The sequence below is a fragment of the Ambystoma mexicanum genome, chromosome 3q (genome assembly GCF_040938575.1).
Source record: "Ambystoma mexicanum isolate Mex_15411 chromosome 3q, UKY_AmexF1_1, whole genome shotgun sequence".
Taxonomy (NCBI): Eukaryota; Metazoa; Chordata; class Amphibia; order Caudata; family Ambystomatidae; genus Ambystoma; species Ambystoma mexicanum.
The window spans coordinates 407,309,883-407,324,306 of record NC_090926.1 but is presented as its reverse complement, the minus strand read 5'-3'; the positions used below and the strand labels follow the sequence as shown (position 1 = coordinate 407,324,306).

The window sequence follows — 14,424 nt, the reverse complement described above, 5'->3', positions numbered from 1 at the left end:
AAGGAATGTTTCCAGGAACTATTACTTGGACTGGAGCAGGGGGTACAACTGGAAAAGGGGCTGATGGATTGGCTGCGGGTAAGGGAACTTGACCAGCCTGTGTTTGCAAGAGTTGGCATGCCAATTCTTCTGTACGGTCCCTATTGACCACCAACTCCCTGCGCAATGCACTAGTCTCAGACCGGGCGGCATGAACTTCCGCTCTCAACTCCCCCAATAACTGGGCCAACTGATCCATCTCAGGAGTCTCCATGGTGTCCAGGCAGCGATTTTCAAAAAAAGGGGCTTTGCGTTCTGTAACGCTCACCTGTAACTCTGCGGGGACGCCCTTGAAGATCTTCCCTGACTTCAGAGAATTACAATTTCTGTAAAAAGAATAACAAGGAACAACCCTCCTTAATTAGAATTCCCTTAGTAATCTAACTCTTCTAAAAAACAGGAAGAGAATAAGTTTAACCAACACCTAAAGAAGCTCACCTTAAGTTCTTTTTTTGTGAGCTCTCCATCCTGCATTCACACAGGGGCGCATGTCCTGAAGAGAAGTGTCGTGTGGATGCCAAGGTTTAATTCTTATTGAAAAAATGACAAAGGGCAAACGAAATGGCAATGAAATATAGCACCCTTAATAGCAAATAACTGAAGTGAATATTTAGCTGTGAGGAAAATAACTTCAATTAAGGGTTTCCTAAAATGAGGAAGCAACTGAAGGCAGAAGTGACCCTTTGAATCAGTCACGAGAGATTATAAATGGTCAATTAGAAAACCACACCGCTCTAATAGAACTCTGCAATACACTAAAACCTAATTCAAGGAAAACTAAATCGGGTACCAGCAGTGTATATAAATATGTAGTGTGACATGAAAACCACGTCAGCAAATGAGCTTAAAACACAGGAGCGCAGAGCGCTATCTCGCACAGCTGAGGCAATGGGAAAAAAGCACTTTAACACGAAACCCACCCAAGCTAATGAACATAACACAGGAGTGCGGTGCACTATAAAAGCGCGCAACATAGGCAATGGAAAAGGCACAGTAATTGAATGAAAAAATAGTCCGTAGTTAATAATACTCTCTCACAGAAGTTTCACTAAACAATCTTGTAATACACGGGAATAACCCGAAACGGTACTTGCATGAGAGAAGGCAGAATTCTTCCGACCCTCTGACGAAAGGGAAAAAAACAGGAGACTAAAACTTTGAAGTGGAAACGTGGTTACAGGGACAAAACTAACAGGCAAATAACAGACTATGGAAGGAGTACAAAAATACAGAGGCAAGAAAGGGAAATCTATGAAAAAATGGGCAGACTGTGGATTCTGACAGGAATTCTTTGGATACCGCTGTGAGCGTCCGTACTGCAGGGCCGTCAGCAACACGAAGCGCGAGTCTCCTCAGGAAACGGCTAATTGTATGAGAGATTGCTTAAAGCTAGACCTTCAAGATTAGTTCCTTGTTGGCGCCACCAGGGAACACAAATTTCCCATGTCTTTCTATAAGGATCTAATGGAAACTAGACCCCTCCCACTACCAGAGCGAGATTTAACCCTTAAGGAACCATAGGTTACTCTGAGAACTGGCTGGGGATCATGACACTGTGGCGGGGTCCCTCCATCGCTCCGGCTAGGTTGGGGAGTGTGAGGTTGGAGTGCATGGCCTTTGCAGACGATTTTATACTCTTTGATAGAATTCTGGAGGGTCTTAGACTGAAGATGCAGCTCTTTTTCAAATATGGCCAGGATAACAAGTCTAAAGTCTTGGTTCTAGTTCGTAGAATTAAGGGTCAACACCTGGTTTGGACTATGGGACCTGATAGTGTGACACAGGTAAAGTCTGTCATTTATTTGAGTTACCATTTGGCGAATAGGGTTAGTATTGACTATTGGAAAACCATTCTGGCTGATAAAGCTAAAAAGCTTTGTGTTCAAATGAAGTTTTTAAAGCATCCCGTCTGGAAATTGTCTTTACTGCCCTTGAGGCGTTATTATCTGGTCAAATTTGAGTCGATTATTTTATACGGGTTTGACCTTTGCTCCCACAATATGTGGGATATCTTAAACATTCTTCAGGGAAGGATTTGGAAGGACGTTTTGGGCCTCCCGATGGCTATACCTAATGTTATCATTAGACACAAGCTGTGTCTGGTGTCATGAAAGGCCGTCTGCAGACAGCTTTCATTCTTTCGAAGATTGATTGTCCCCCCCTAATAACTCCCTTTATGAGAACTTGAATTCTGCCATGCTTGATGGTACTGTTTCGTCCATTGGTGAGTTCAGAGATCGGATGCTTGCAGGACTGTTGAGTAATAATGGCTCTTGTGACGATCTGGACCTGGGCACATTAAAAAGATCTTGTTCATGTTTGACTGGTCTGAGACAGTGGATTGCATTTCAACATATGTCAGCTATGAAGAATATTCTCAGTATGCTCATGCAAGGGAATGCTTACCGATGTATCTTCAGCAATTTCCCTGTTCAAACATACGCTTGAATTATATGCGTTTTAGGTTAAATCAGCTTCCTCTCTATGAGAATATCAGACACTGGAGTAAGACGCATACCATAGCTGTTCTAAATGCTTCTGAGAGTAACTGTAGGTTTTGTGGAGGTATCGACTCACGAGAGACTCTGAAGCATTTGGTTGTTGTCTGTTTGTTTTTCGATAAGGAACGAGCCAAGTCCTTCAAGGAAAAGATCCCTGATTGTTCAGAAGTGTCCAGGAACTTGTTTTGGTGTCGATGTATGTGGGGTACTAGTATCTCTTTGTTTCTAGCTTTGAATTCTTTTCCTATTTTTCTTAGTTTCTTAGTTTTTCTGAGCTGGATAAGAAAAATGTAGTAATGAGTATTTTTATTTTAATGGATTTTTATTGATGAGTTTGTATTCGATTGGTAATTTGATTTCATTAATCCTTCTTTTTCTTTTTTTGGAAAGATCGATTATGTTTCTGCTAAAATTCTGAATTTATATGTCTTATGTATTTTATGAAACATATTGTGTGAGGTTTTTTTTGTAAACTACATATGCAACAATAAAAAAAAATAACAGAAACAGTTGTAGAAAGGGAAGTGCGTTTGACAGCCAGAAACCACTAATTTGAGTGAAAAACTTCACAGACCAGATTCAGATTGGTATTGACCGCGACTGCCAAGCCCCGTCTCGGTCTCTCAGCCTCAGCTCTAGTTGCTGGGCTGGTAAAAGTGCAGTAACCTTTCAAGTTAATATGACCTATACACATGTTTTCATGAAACATGAAGATCTTAAATCCACTCAGCTTCAATGGATTTTCAATAAATCTGTATAAATTTACCATACCACATACATTCCAGGTTACAATATCAATTCCGGAAATGGTACGATTGACTCAACCCCTTACTGATTATCTCGAAAGCTTTCAGGGAAGGAACCACCCAGGAGCAATCTTGACCCTTTTGCAGTAGAGTAGAGACAACGGTGACAGAGTCCGGGAAAGCACCAGTAAACTTAGAATTAGACACAAAAGGAACCCGCACTGCGACCTCTCTCTGCATAAAATCCCCAAATCCGGTAGCCTCTTCCGATGATTTAAGAGCATTCAATTCATAACCCAATGTCGCAACATTTGCCCACCGCTCCCATACTAAGTTTGACACCAATTCGGAATGGAAATAGCATGCCATACCTTGATTTTTAACAAGGGGCAAAGTAATCCAGTCAATATCGTCAGAAGTGATTGTTCTTAAAAAGTGGATATTCAGAAAAATGGCCAACACCCTAGACCGATTGAGTCTCTGTTCCCCATTAACTACCGGTCAACCTTGACTCTGAGAGTGCAGCCGGTCCCCCATCAACATCCACCAAAACAGGACCCTCCTCAATATCCTCTTATCCTTTCACCAGATTGTCCACATTAGAAGCAGCAAAAAAAGACCTCAGAACCCCTGTCCCTGAAGTGACACCACCAATTGCCAATACAGAACAGTCAACATCATTTATTAAGGGATCAGTTCTGGAGCCCGATTGGCAAAAGGAAGTCACCTTAGTTTGCTTGGTGCATGCCCGACCACTGTTGGTATCAAAAGGACCCAACAGCACTCATGAATCAACAGACAGCAAAGGGTTCAGATGAACCGAGAGCCAAATCATTAGTCGGAGAGTCATAGCCCGGGTCAGTGCCTTGGTCACATCTAGACCTATCCACTGCAACATTATTGTTTAACCGAACCTCAAGAGGTGGAATGATAGGGACCTCCATAGTGTTAGTATCCCCCCCCCCATAGGAACCTAAGTACACACTTGCCGTGTATGCCCAGGTTCATGGATTTTTGGCACCTTCACTCTAGTCTGTGCATCCAGGTCAATATTTTGTCCACTGCAGATAGCTGAAAAATCCCCTTAAGTGCCATATTATGCCCCTTTGTTTTTGCAACTGGCATATTTTTATGCTTTTTATTATTAATTGTTTTCTTGTTACGTTTCTTTCCTTTGTTATTTCCACGGGTACTATTGAGTACCACAGTGACGGCAGAGTCATTTATCTGCTGCTGAAGATTTCCTAGTAAAGGTTGAATTTGGGGAGGTGGTTCCAAGTTCTCAACAATTGCGACAGCTGCCAGGAAAGCTGACAGACTATTCGAAGGTATAGACAGGTCCATTGAAGTTCCCACCCTTGTATCCACCGAGTCCTAGTGGCACTCCCCTCCTCCTGTACAATAGGCGCTACATACTCTGCGTCTGCTTCCACCTTGTTGTTACCAACAATACGATTTGTCTTTTTAGGGAGAAAATTCCCATCTACCAAAGACTACTTTTGATAGGGATTCCTCTGCCCTAGAGAGACAACTGGTATTCCCCACTACAGAACTTTTAATAGATCCAAGTTCGTCTTTATAAGAAGCAGCACTCGCTGCAAAACCCTCCAAATATGCAATTCGATTACACAGGTTATTAGAAGCAGTTTGTTTACCAATGAGGATCCCACCCAAGTTCTCTTCAGCATCTGTTAAAGTTTTCAATGCCAGATTTAAACTAGTATGCAAATTATAAAGCAAAAGGAATAAGCAGTCCAAAATCGGCGGTATAGAGAAGCCTAAAGGGTGAGCTGCTTCGTAGAAGTATTGACAGTAGATGCCTCTTTCGACAAACGATAGTTAGAAGCTAGTTGGGTGCCCCGGCAGTCCTCAATTAGACTTTATGCCCATCGGCAAATCAGCACGATCTACATCAGACGCATCCCCAGTTGAAATAAATAGCTCACCCCCCTCACCACCACTCTTGTCCATTCCGGCATCACCTAAATTAGTTGATAGCCCTGTATTCAGAATTCCCTTAGCAATTACTCCAGAGTATGTAAGTCTCGTTCCAAAACAGATGTCTCGGAACTGTGCTTCATTCCCATCGCCACTGACTCTAATATTCTCATGGGGAGATTGCACATTGTTAGGAGAGAATAGAGCGCGTTTCTGTGGTGTAGAAGCATGAAACTGCACTATTTTCCTCGAAATCATAGGTGGAGCTGACACACTCATTTGGTTGAAAACATCATCCGCAAAACACTCTCCAGCTGCCATTAGAGTAAATGGGGGCAGCAAACATTTACTAGATGAAATTGCAGAGGTCACATTGGGCATAGTACTTTGCATAATTAATGGAGAATCATTGTCTTCCTGCATCAACAGTTCTTTATCTATGGACCCCATACTTGAATGCACACCAGGCAGCCCCTTCCCTTTCCCACTTCAACTTCTCAAAGCATACAGGGAAGTCGCAATGTGAGGCCTATGAAGCCAAACAGGAAGGGTATGCTATTAACACATGTATAAGAGTGTATAGGAGAGTTAGGATGAAACAGGCCCTCAAGTGAGCAGGCAGGCAGGCAGGCAAAATCCTAACTCCGTCTCGCAGAGCGGGCAGAGCAGTCGCACCGATCACAACTTTACCTTGCAGAGCGGGAGCCTCCCCACTCCATGGGGAAGCAAGCAGTGATTCCCTCCAGACCCCCCCCTCCACACAGCGCAATTAGCCTCACCAGGGGCTAACGGAATAGAAGTGAATAGAGCTCCCGGCTGGGGGTTTGCATGACACTCCTACCATATCAGTTCAGCTCAGCACTGCTCGCTGTTAACTTTGGGTATACAAACTACATAGGTTTTATCGTTCAGCAGAAAACCCCATTACTGTGGGTTCTTGTAACCGTGGGCTGGTTGCGGTTCTAAGTCAGTCCAGGAAGGGCGTGGAAGTACCGGTAGCATTTGCATCGCAGGCACTTACTCCTACTGAATCCAGGTATTCTACCATTGAGAGGGAGAGTTTGATGTCTTATTGGGCTTCAAACTACTTCAAGACCTACGTTTGGGGTATTTCATATGTTACCAAAAGTGACCACAAGCCCTTGGCGCATTTGTTTACCACAAGGGGTTAGGGTCTAGCCACGCCTAGGATTGCCAGATGGATAACAGCCCTGCAGGGTTTCAACTTTGTGGTCAGATTTGTTCAGGGGCATTGTAATTCTGTAACATGAGTCTGATAGAAGTAGAGGCAGTGAGTGATGAGTGTATTGCACCGGTGGTTTGTACCGTGGACAGGACGTTTTCCAAAGATATCTGGTTGGATGGTATTGATAATGATTGTGACTTGAAGGAAGCCATGTCTAGGACTGAACGTGGATGGTGGTATGAGGAGGAGGTAGGCTCACCTTTCTCTAAGATCAGGGACGAGCTAAGCAGTTCCAGGTGGGGTTTGACTAGAGGTGAAAGGTTAGTTCCCCCTACAACACTTCAGAGAGAGCTGGTTCAGCTAGCGCATAAAGGGCATCTTGGAAAGAGCTTAACCAAGCATAGCTTGGTAACGCTATTACCGCCACATTTACTGGTCTGCCCAATCCCGTGTTCTGGGGATTTCACCTCCAGCTCTGAGCTGGAGGTACTGTCGCCGACTGTAAGGCCCTTTTCGGCATCATTACCGCTGGCGATTTTAGCGCTGGTGGTAAAAGCACCCCCCAACCCCATTGGATCCAATGGGCCCAATGGAAATGGGGACTTACCGCCACTCCCTCCCACCCCCCCGTCCCCTGCAACTAGGGATCTGGCGCAATTTTACGCTGGAAGGATTTGCGGTAACGCTAATTGCGTTGGGCGGTATCCAGGCAAAATTAGAGCCGGGATTACGCCCAACTCATGATAGAGCCCCATGTGTTTCTTTATCCAAGCTGAGCCTTGTGGTGACATGAAGCTACATCTCTAAAGTGTTCAACAAACATATCCATAATATTATTCAGATTCAGCTGGTCACTTCAACTACGCAAAATCAGCACACATGTATCTCCAGGAAATGCGTAAAATGGAAGATAAGATAGATCCAGGTGAAGAAGAAACAGGATAAATAAGCCTTTTGAATTTCGGTTTGTACTTGTTTTTTACTAATATTAATGACTAGATACATGTTTTATTTCCTTGGAATTTCGTATTTACATTAATCCGTTACTTTAAAGGTTACTATTTGTTATTTTTTCGGTTCTGAGTTGAGTTTATTCGAGGAAAGCACCTAAATTCTTGCACGTAATTTCACGCTCCTGCGCAAAGCTACAAACTCATGTGGGATGGAGGCTTTGCATTTACAGATCGCTTGGATTGAGGGGGAGAGTGTAATCGTTCTGCTCCCGGGTGAAGCGGTGCCGCGATGGTGGCTACATATTGTGGAGCTGCATCTAGTCAGCTGACAGAGGTAATTGAGTTGGAACGCTTGGATAAGGAAAGTGGGGCTGGACTCGCTTCATAACGCGGCTGACTGAATACAATATGAAAAGACATGAATAATGATCTGTTGTTTGTTAGGAACGCTTGAACATCTGAACGCAATATGAGTAGGAGCCGGTTCACATGGTTACATGTGTACAGCGATTCATTACAAGCTCTGTATGATTACTAAAGAACTTTTGCGTCCGAGATATACAGTCACTGCATCACTATCGAGCACAGTCAAAGGTAACAATTATTTATATCATATTGTTCCGGACGATTGCTATATTCTGCATTAATTAGTAAAAGACACTTAACCCTATATTTTGTGACAGGCAAAGTGTTGAAAAAAACATCATATTCGCTATTGCTCTCTCAAAATAATGCCTGTTTATATGGATTGGTGTTGCATTTCCAATTGTATGGTTCTATCTGATTGTTCATCTAGTAACACATTTTTTATAATTTGGCTCGGACAATCTGTGAGTCTACAGAATACATTATTTGGTGTCATTAGTCATAAGGCCATTTGTTATGTCATGTACGGATGGCAGAGACATCCTTTGGAGGGCCATAGTTTGGAGCTAAAGGAAGGAACATTTAATAGTGATATATTGTTGACAAACCGTGAAATGGGAGATATCATCTAAGGATATTTGTCTGCTACTGAACCACGTTGTACAATTTGCTTGGATAGACAGGCTGATGCTTGTTTCTTTAAAGGGAGAACTACACTGCTGGTAGGTAATTTAGTCTACCCAGCTATTTAGACGAATGAGGTATGAGCAGTGATGGAAATATAAATTTGGGGTGGAAATTCTAAATACAGTGAGTTTTGGTTGTCTAAAGTAAAGAATAGCACGTTTTTGTACAGTTCTCTTCACTGGCATTGATATACATGGTTCCATGACTCATGGAGTAATTACTAGTTGTCTGAGATCATAAATTGGTATCTGGATAAGCTTTAGGGCTAGTCGTGGAAGATATGAAGGATAGAATGAAATTGTAATAATGAGGACATAGGTTACTGGAGGGTATGTTAGGAATAACTATTGTAATGTACATAATAGAACTTTATTTGAGCCTGACTTTTGCTGTGTCCATTCAATCTAAGCTATTACATGTTTTTGTATGATGTCTTTGTGTTTGTCTTTGTGGGGAAGAATAAGGTACTTTACACTCCAGTTTCGCTCATTGCTAAAAAGGTCTAATGTGTCTAAATGTATTCTTAGAAATGTCAGGCAACTACACTTGTCTGCTCATTACTGCAAATGCTAAGTGAGATCAATTCAGATATAAATGCAGAGTATCAAAATCGATACTTAAAAGCTTGGAAATGTAGTATAAAATGGGGTTGCTATTGTTACATACGTGGAACATGAAGTTTGAATTGCCCAATAAAAAGAAAGTATTGTTTAAGCTTTGGAGGGAAAGAATTGACATGGTTATTTACAGGAAACCCATTTAGCAGAAGGCACAGGAAACTTACTTACTAACTCAAAATACTAAAAAATGTGCTCAATTGTTATTCGTCAAAATCAAGAGTAGGGATTTTATTTTGAAGAGGATTGGGTATCTATGTGGACAGAGTAGCTATGGATTATGAGGGATGCCTTCTAGTTGACTTGAAATACAAAGGCAGACTTATCACCTTAGGTTCTGTATATGGTCCATGTGTTGGAGGGGGACATTTCTTTGAATCCTTAACCAAACTATTAAGTGATATGAGAGGGGAATTGGTGATCTTAAGAGATGATTTTAATTTCATTTTAGATTACAAGATGGATAGGTCTTCAACATGCTCTTTCACTGGACAAAAATCAAGTAAAGAATTTCAAGCATTTATGTATATATTTGATTTAGATGATATCTGTTGTAACTTACATCATGGAGAAAGAGATTTCTCATTTTACTGCGCGGTTCACCATTCCTTTTCTAGAATAGATTATGTTCTTGTCTCTAATAAATTAGTTGAAGCAGTAATGGAGGCAAATATCCGTGAGCGGCACCTCTCGGATCACTGATTAGTTGAGATTAAACTAAATCTTAGTTTGAGTAGACAAAGTTTCTTCAGGTGGCGACGTAAACCTTTCATCCTGAAGGAAGAAAGTGCTTCAAAGGCTTTATGTAATTTTATAGTGAACTACTTTAATGAGAATAAAGGATCATCTGATAGTCTATTGGTATGGGACTCTTTTAAAGCCTCGATTCGGGGGAATTAATGCTAATGCTATAGCAAGGAAAAAGGGGAAAATTAAATTAAAGGAACTCGAATTGGAGTTAGGCTACTTGCAAAAAGCTTATGCTCGGTCAAGAGCCGAAAAAGATCATATTAAGTTAGACAAAGTAAAGGAATTATTGTGATGCGAAATTGATGCTCAAGCTGATAGAGGTGTATTTTACTTGAAACAGCGATATTGGTAGGAAGGGGACTGTGGAAGTATATTGCTGGCAAATAAACTGACGGGTTTCTCAGAAAGGACTTTTATTCAAAAGATTGATAATGGTCTGGGTAGTGTGTCGGTCAAAAAGAAAGAGATAAGCCAATGTTTCTGCTCCTTTTATGCCAATCTATATACTGAAGACCATATCCCACAAGAAAATGAACTGGCTGATTTCTTTTGAAAAAAGATGTTCCTTGCCTTTCTAATAATGGTAGATATTTTCTAAGTGCCCCAATTTCTGTCTCGGAAGTCCTACTTAATGGGTTAAGGGTTGGGAAATCCCCGGGTTTAGATGGATTACCAGTTGAACTTTATCAATCGTTTGATATTCAGTTAGCACCAGAATTGTGTGATCTTTACAATTGCTTTCTAGCAGAGGGTATTATATGTCCCTCTATGAAAGAGGCTATTGTCACAGTGATCCCCAAGTCAGGACCTGATGCATCTAAGTGCTGTAATTACCGCCCTATATCATAGATGTGAAGATTTTTACAAAGGTTCTAGCTAATAGATTGGATAAGTATATAGGAGACCTAATTGATAGAACGCTAGTAGGGTTTATGAAACAACATTATGGTTACGATAATATCAGAACGCTGCTTCTAGATGTTTTAAATTGAGCAGACTCAGAGGTTGAAGAACTTCTGCTAATCTTTTTAGATGCCGAGAAGGCTTTTGACAGAGTAAATTGGACTTTTCTAAATTACACATTGGTGAAAATGGGTGGACCCTTATTTATTAATGCTATTGGAGCGTTACAATTGGATATAATTGCCAGGATTTGGGTGAATGAGGATTTATCAGCTTCTTTTAAACTATTCAGAGGCACACGACAGGGATGCCCATTATCTCCTTATCTCTTTAATTTAGCACTGGAGCCCTTCTTTTTTTTAAAGTTTTTATTTTTGACGGCAGAGGTACAAAAGGCACACACACAGGGCAACAAATGTATACAGCAGTTACATCGTAGAGCAGCACAACAATTAAGATACAACAATCACAGTATCTACATCATAGCAGTACCTGAGGAGGAGCAACAGTAGGGCTTCATACAGTGGGGTCAGAGCCCGGCGGGGCAGGGGACAAACCGGACACGGCAGTGTCCTCGCTTAGGTTGTTAAGATAAGTGTTTAATTCACCCCAAATATTCTTGGGGCGAGATTGGGTGGGGAGCGTAGTCAGATAATCTTCCTCACAATTCCATGACCAGGTGAGTAAACAGAGCCACTTGTGGAAGGTCGGGGGAGAGGGGCATTTCCAACTCTGGAGTATACACTTTTTGGCGATCATACAACTTATGTTTAGAAATTTGGCCAGACGTCTGGAGCCATCAGTTTTCCAGGCCCCGAACAGAACCGCCAGGGGGTCAGGGTCAACCACGGTTTCAGTTATTGCAGAAAGTGTTTCCAATATGCTTTCCCAAAACCCAGACAGCTCCCTGCAGGCCCAAAACATATGCAAATGGTCAGCTTCCTCCGCACCACACCGAGGGCACAAGGCAGCTGCAGTGCGGATGAACCTTGTGGTCCTACGTGGGGTGTAGTAGAGCCTGTTGAGGAGTTTGTACTGCATGGCGCGGTAGCGGAAGTTGAGGGAGACTTTTTTTGTGTGTAGACACATTTCACCCCAGGCAACATCGGATATCTCTAGGCCCAGTTCGTTTGCCCAATCGTCCCGCGCTCGGAGAGCTGGGATATAGGCATTCTCCTGTAGGATCTTATATAGTGAGGAGACGACGCCGCAGGCTCCGCCAGAGTTGGCAATGTAAGCAATTGCCGGATTATCCCGGGGCTCATCTGGGAATGAGGGCCATGCAGTACGGAACGCTGCCCGTAGTCTATAGTACTGGAGGGTCTCTAAGGCGGATCTGGTGTGACCATGTTTCCATGTTTGGGGGTCGATAAATCTGCCTTCGGGGTAAAAGTCGGACAACGCTTGATATCCCAAGACCCCCCAGTGTTGGGCTAAGGCAGTGTCATGTGTGGGTTCCAGGCCGGGGAAATCCCACACCGGGAGCCATTTATAGTAAGGGGAGGATTTGGGTGTTGGATAAAGCAGACGTTTCCAGGCCTTAATGGTCGCACCGACAGGGTCAGTAGGAGAGTCGGGTGTATAATGATGATGTAGTATAAGGGACATCATGTTGGTGTCGATAGTCGCAAGTCGCTCCAACTTGACATGCGGCCGTGTCGGGAGCCAGGGTACCAGTGGGAGGCATGTTGGGCCTGGGCCGCGGTCCAGTAGAGAATCAAGTCTGGAGCCCTGAGACCCCCCTCTTTATATGGGAGGGCCATGTCCGTCCACTTCTTGCGCACTGCGCCGGAGTGCCATAGGAACTGTGCGCATAGTGTGTGTAGTTTGGTGAAGTATGCCTTCCCAGGCCATATAGGAACGTTACTGAAAGTGTAAAGAAGCTTGGGGAGCAAAATCATTTTAATGAGAGAGAGTCGACCCGCCATGGACAATGGGAGAGAGCGCCACCTCAACATTTTGGCCTCAACCGTCTGTGCTACGGCAAAATAATTTTCGGCAAGTAGAGTGGGTTTGGTCAAGGATATCTGCACACCCAGATATCTGATGCCGTTCGGGCACCAGCGTAAGGGGTACTCGGTGGTGGGTTGGTGGGTAGATTTAGTAAGCGGGAAGATCTCTGACTTTGAATAATTGATCGTGAAGCCGGAGTACGTGGCGATGCGCGTGATATACCTCAGTATGGGATCCATGTGGGTTGTGGGCTCTCTGATGTACAATAGCACATCATCCTCATATAAGGAAATTATTTCTGGGTCATCTTTCAGCCTTATTCCCTTGCGGGCGTGGCGTGCACGCGCATAGTCCGCCATTGGCTCTATTGCGAGTGCGAAGAGAATCGGGGAGAAGGGGCAGCCCTGTCGGGTGCCCCTAAAAAGCGTGAAAGGGTCAGATGTCAAAGAATTGGCCCTTACCTGCGCCACAGGGGAGGCATATAGTAATTTGATAAACCCGATCATGTTTGGGCTAACGCCCATTGTCTCCAGTACCAACCACATGTAGTTCCACGAGACCATGTCAAAGGCCTTCTGAGCATCCAAGGTGACTGCCACAGCCTGGGCATCTTGATCTATACGGGACATAACATTGAACAGTCTCCTGATGTTATGGGAGGTGGACCTACCGGGGACGAAGCCTGCCTGATCCTCATGGACTAAGTATGGCATGATAGGCAGAAAGCGATTCGCTATGATCTTTGCAAAGATTTTGGTGTCGAGGTTCATAAGGGAAAGAGGTCTATAGGATCCGCACTCGCCTTCCGGTTTGCCAGACTTAAGCAAGACCGTGATGACAGCTTCACGCATGGAAGGAGGAAGGATAGAGACCCGGAGTGCTTCGTCCCAGACCTCGAGTAGTCTGCGGGCTAATATGGCCACATGCTCTTGATAGAACTCGGCAGTAAGGCCGTCGGGCCCCAGCGCCTTGTCCTTGGGCAGATTTGAGATGGCTGTCACTATCTCGTCAAGTATGATCGGGGAGTCCAGCCGGTCGCGGGTGGCAGAGGATATTTCAGTGGTGGGAATCTGGGCAAGCAACTCACGTATGTGTTGTTCGGTGTGTTCGGCAGGTTGGGAGTACAGGGACCTATAGAACTCGGTGAATACACCCAAGATCTGTTGATCCGCCCATTGTACATTGTCGAAACGATCTTTGATGGAGGTGATCTGGGTTCGGCCAAATTCCCCTCTCACCAACGTTGCTAGTGTTTTCCCCGGTCTATCCCCCTCGCCGTATTTCCTAGCGGCCTGTGGCCGGCTGAAGTATTGAATTTCACTGGTGGCGAGTGCGTTAAATGCTTGCAATTCCTCGCTAATTTGGGCCAGTACGGCGGGGTCAGCCCCTGTGGAGCATTGCAGCTGCAGTTGCTTCAATTTGGCTTCAGAGCGACCGAGGGCCGCACGAATTGTTTTTACTACACCAGCCTCCCGTGAGATGGAGATTCCCCTGATGTACACTTTAAAGGCATCCCACCGAACCGCAGCTGAAGTGCCCTGAAGAGAGTTGTGTTCAAAGAAGGATTCGATGTCAGCCAGGATTTCGGCTCTGAACACAATATCCCTGAGGGCCTTGGATTTGAATCGCCAGGTACTGAGTGTTGGGACGGGCATACCTAGTTTCACCGATAGAGTAACTGGAGCGTGGTCTGATAATGTGCGGGGGAGGATCTGGGACCCCTCCACCCTGCCCATGGTTTCACTGGACACGAAGAACAGGTCTATTCTGGACAAACTGTCGTGC

General features: G+C 44.0%; 1 protein-coding gene across 2 annotated transcripts in view; it reads left to right on the top strand.

The window, feature by feature from the left end:
- The first annotated feature begins 7,580 nt into the window (after positions 1 to 7,580).
- CANX (calnexin) overlaps positions 7,581 to 14,424 on the top strand; it is a 745,024-nt gene continuing 738,180 nt past the window's right edge. For both annotated transcript variants that reach the window (XM_069654105.1, XM_069654104.1), the window contains exon 1: positions 7,581 to 7,697. In XM_069654105.1, the coding sequence (XP_069510206.1) occupies positions 7,653 to 7,697 (45 nt within the window). In that variant the 5' untranslated portion in view covers positions 7,581 to 7,652. The remainder of the gene's footprint in view (positions 7,698 to 14,424) is intronic.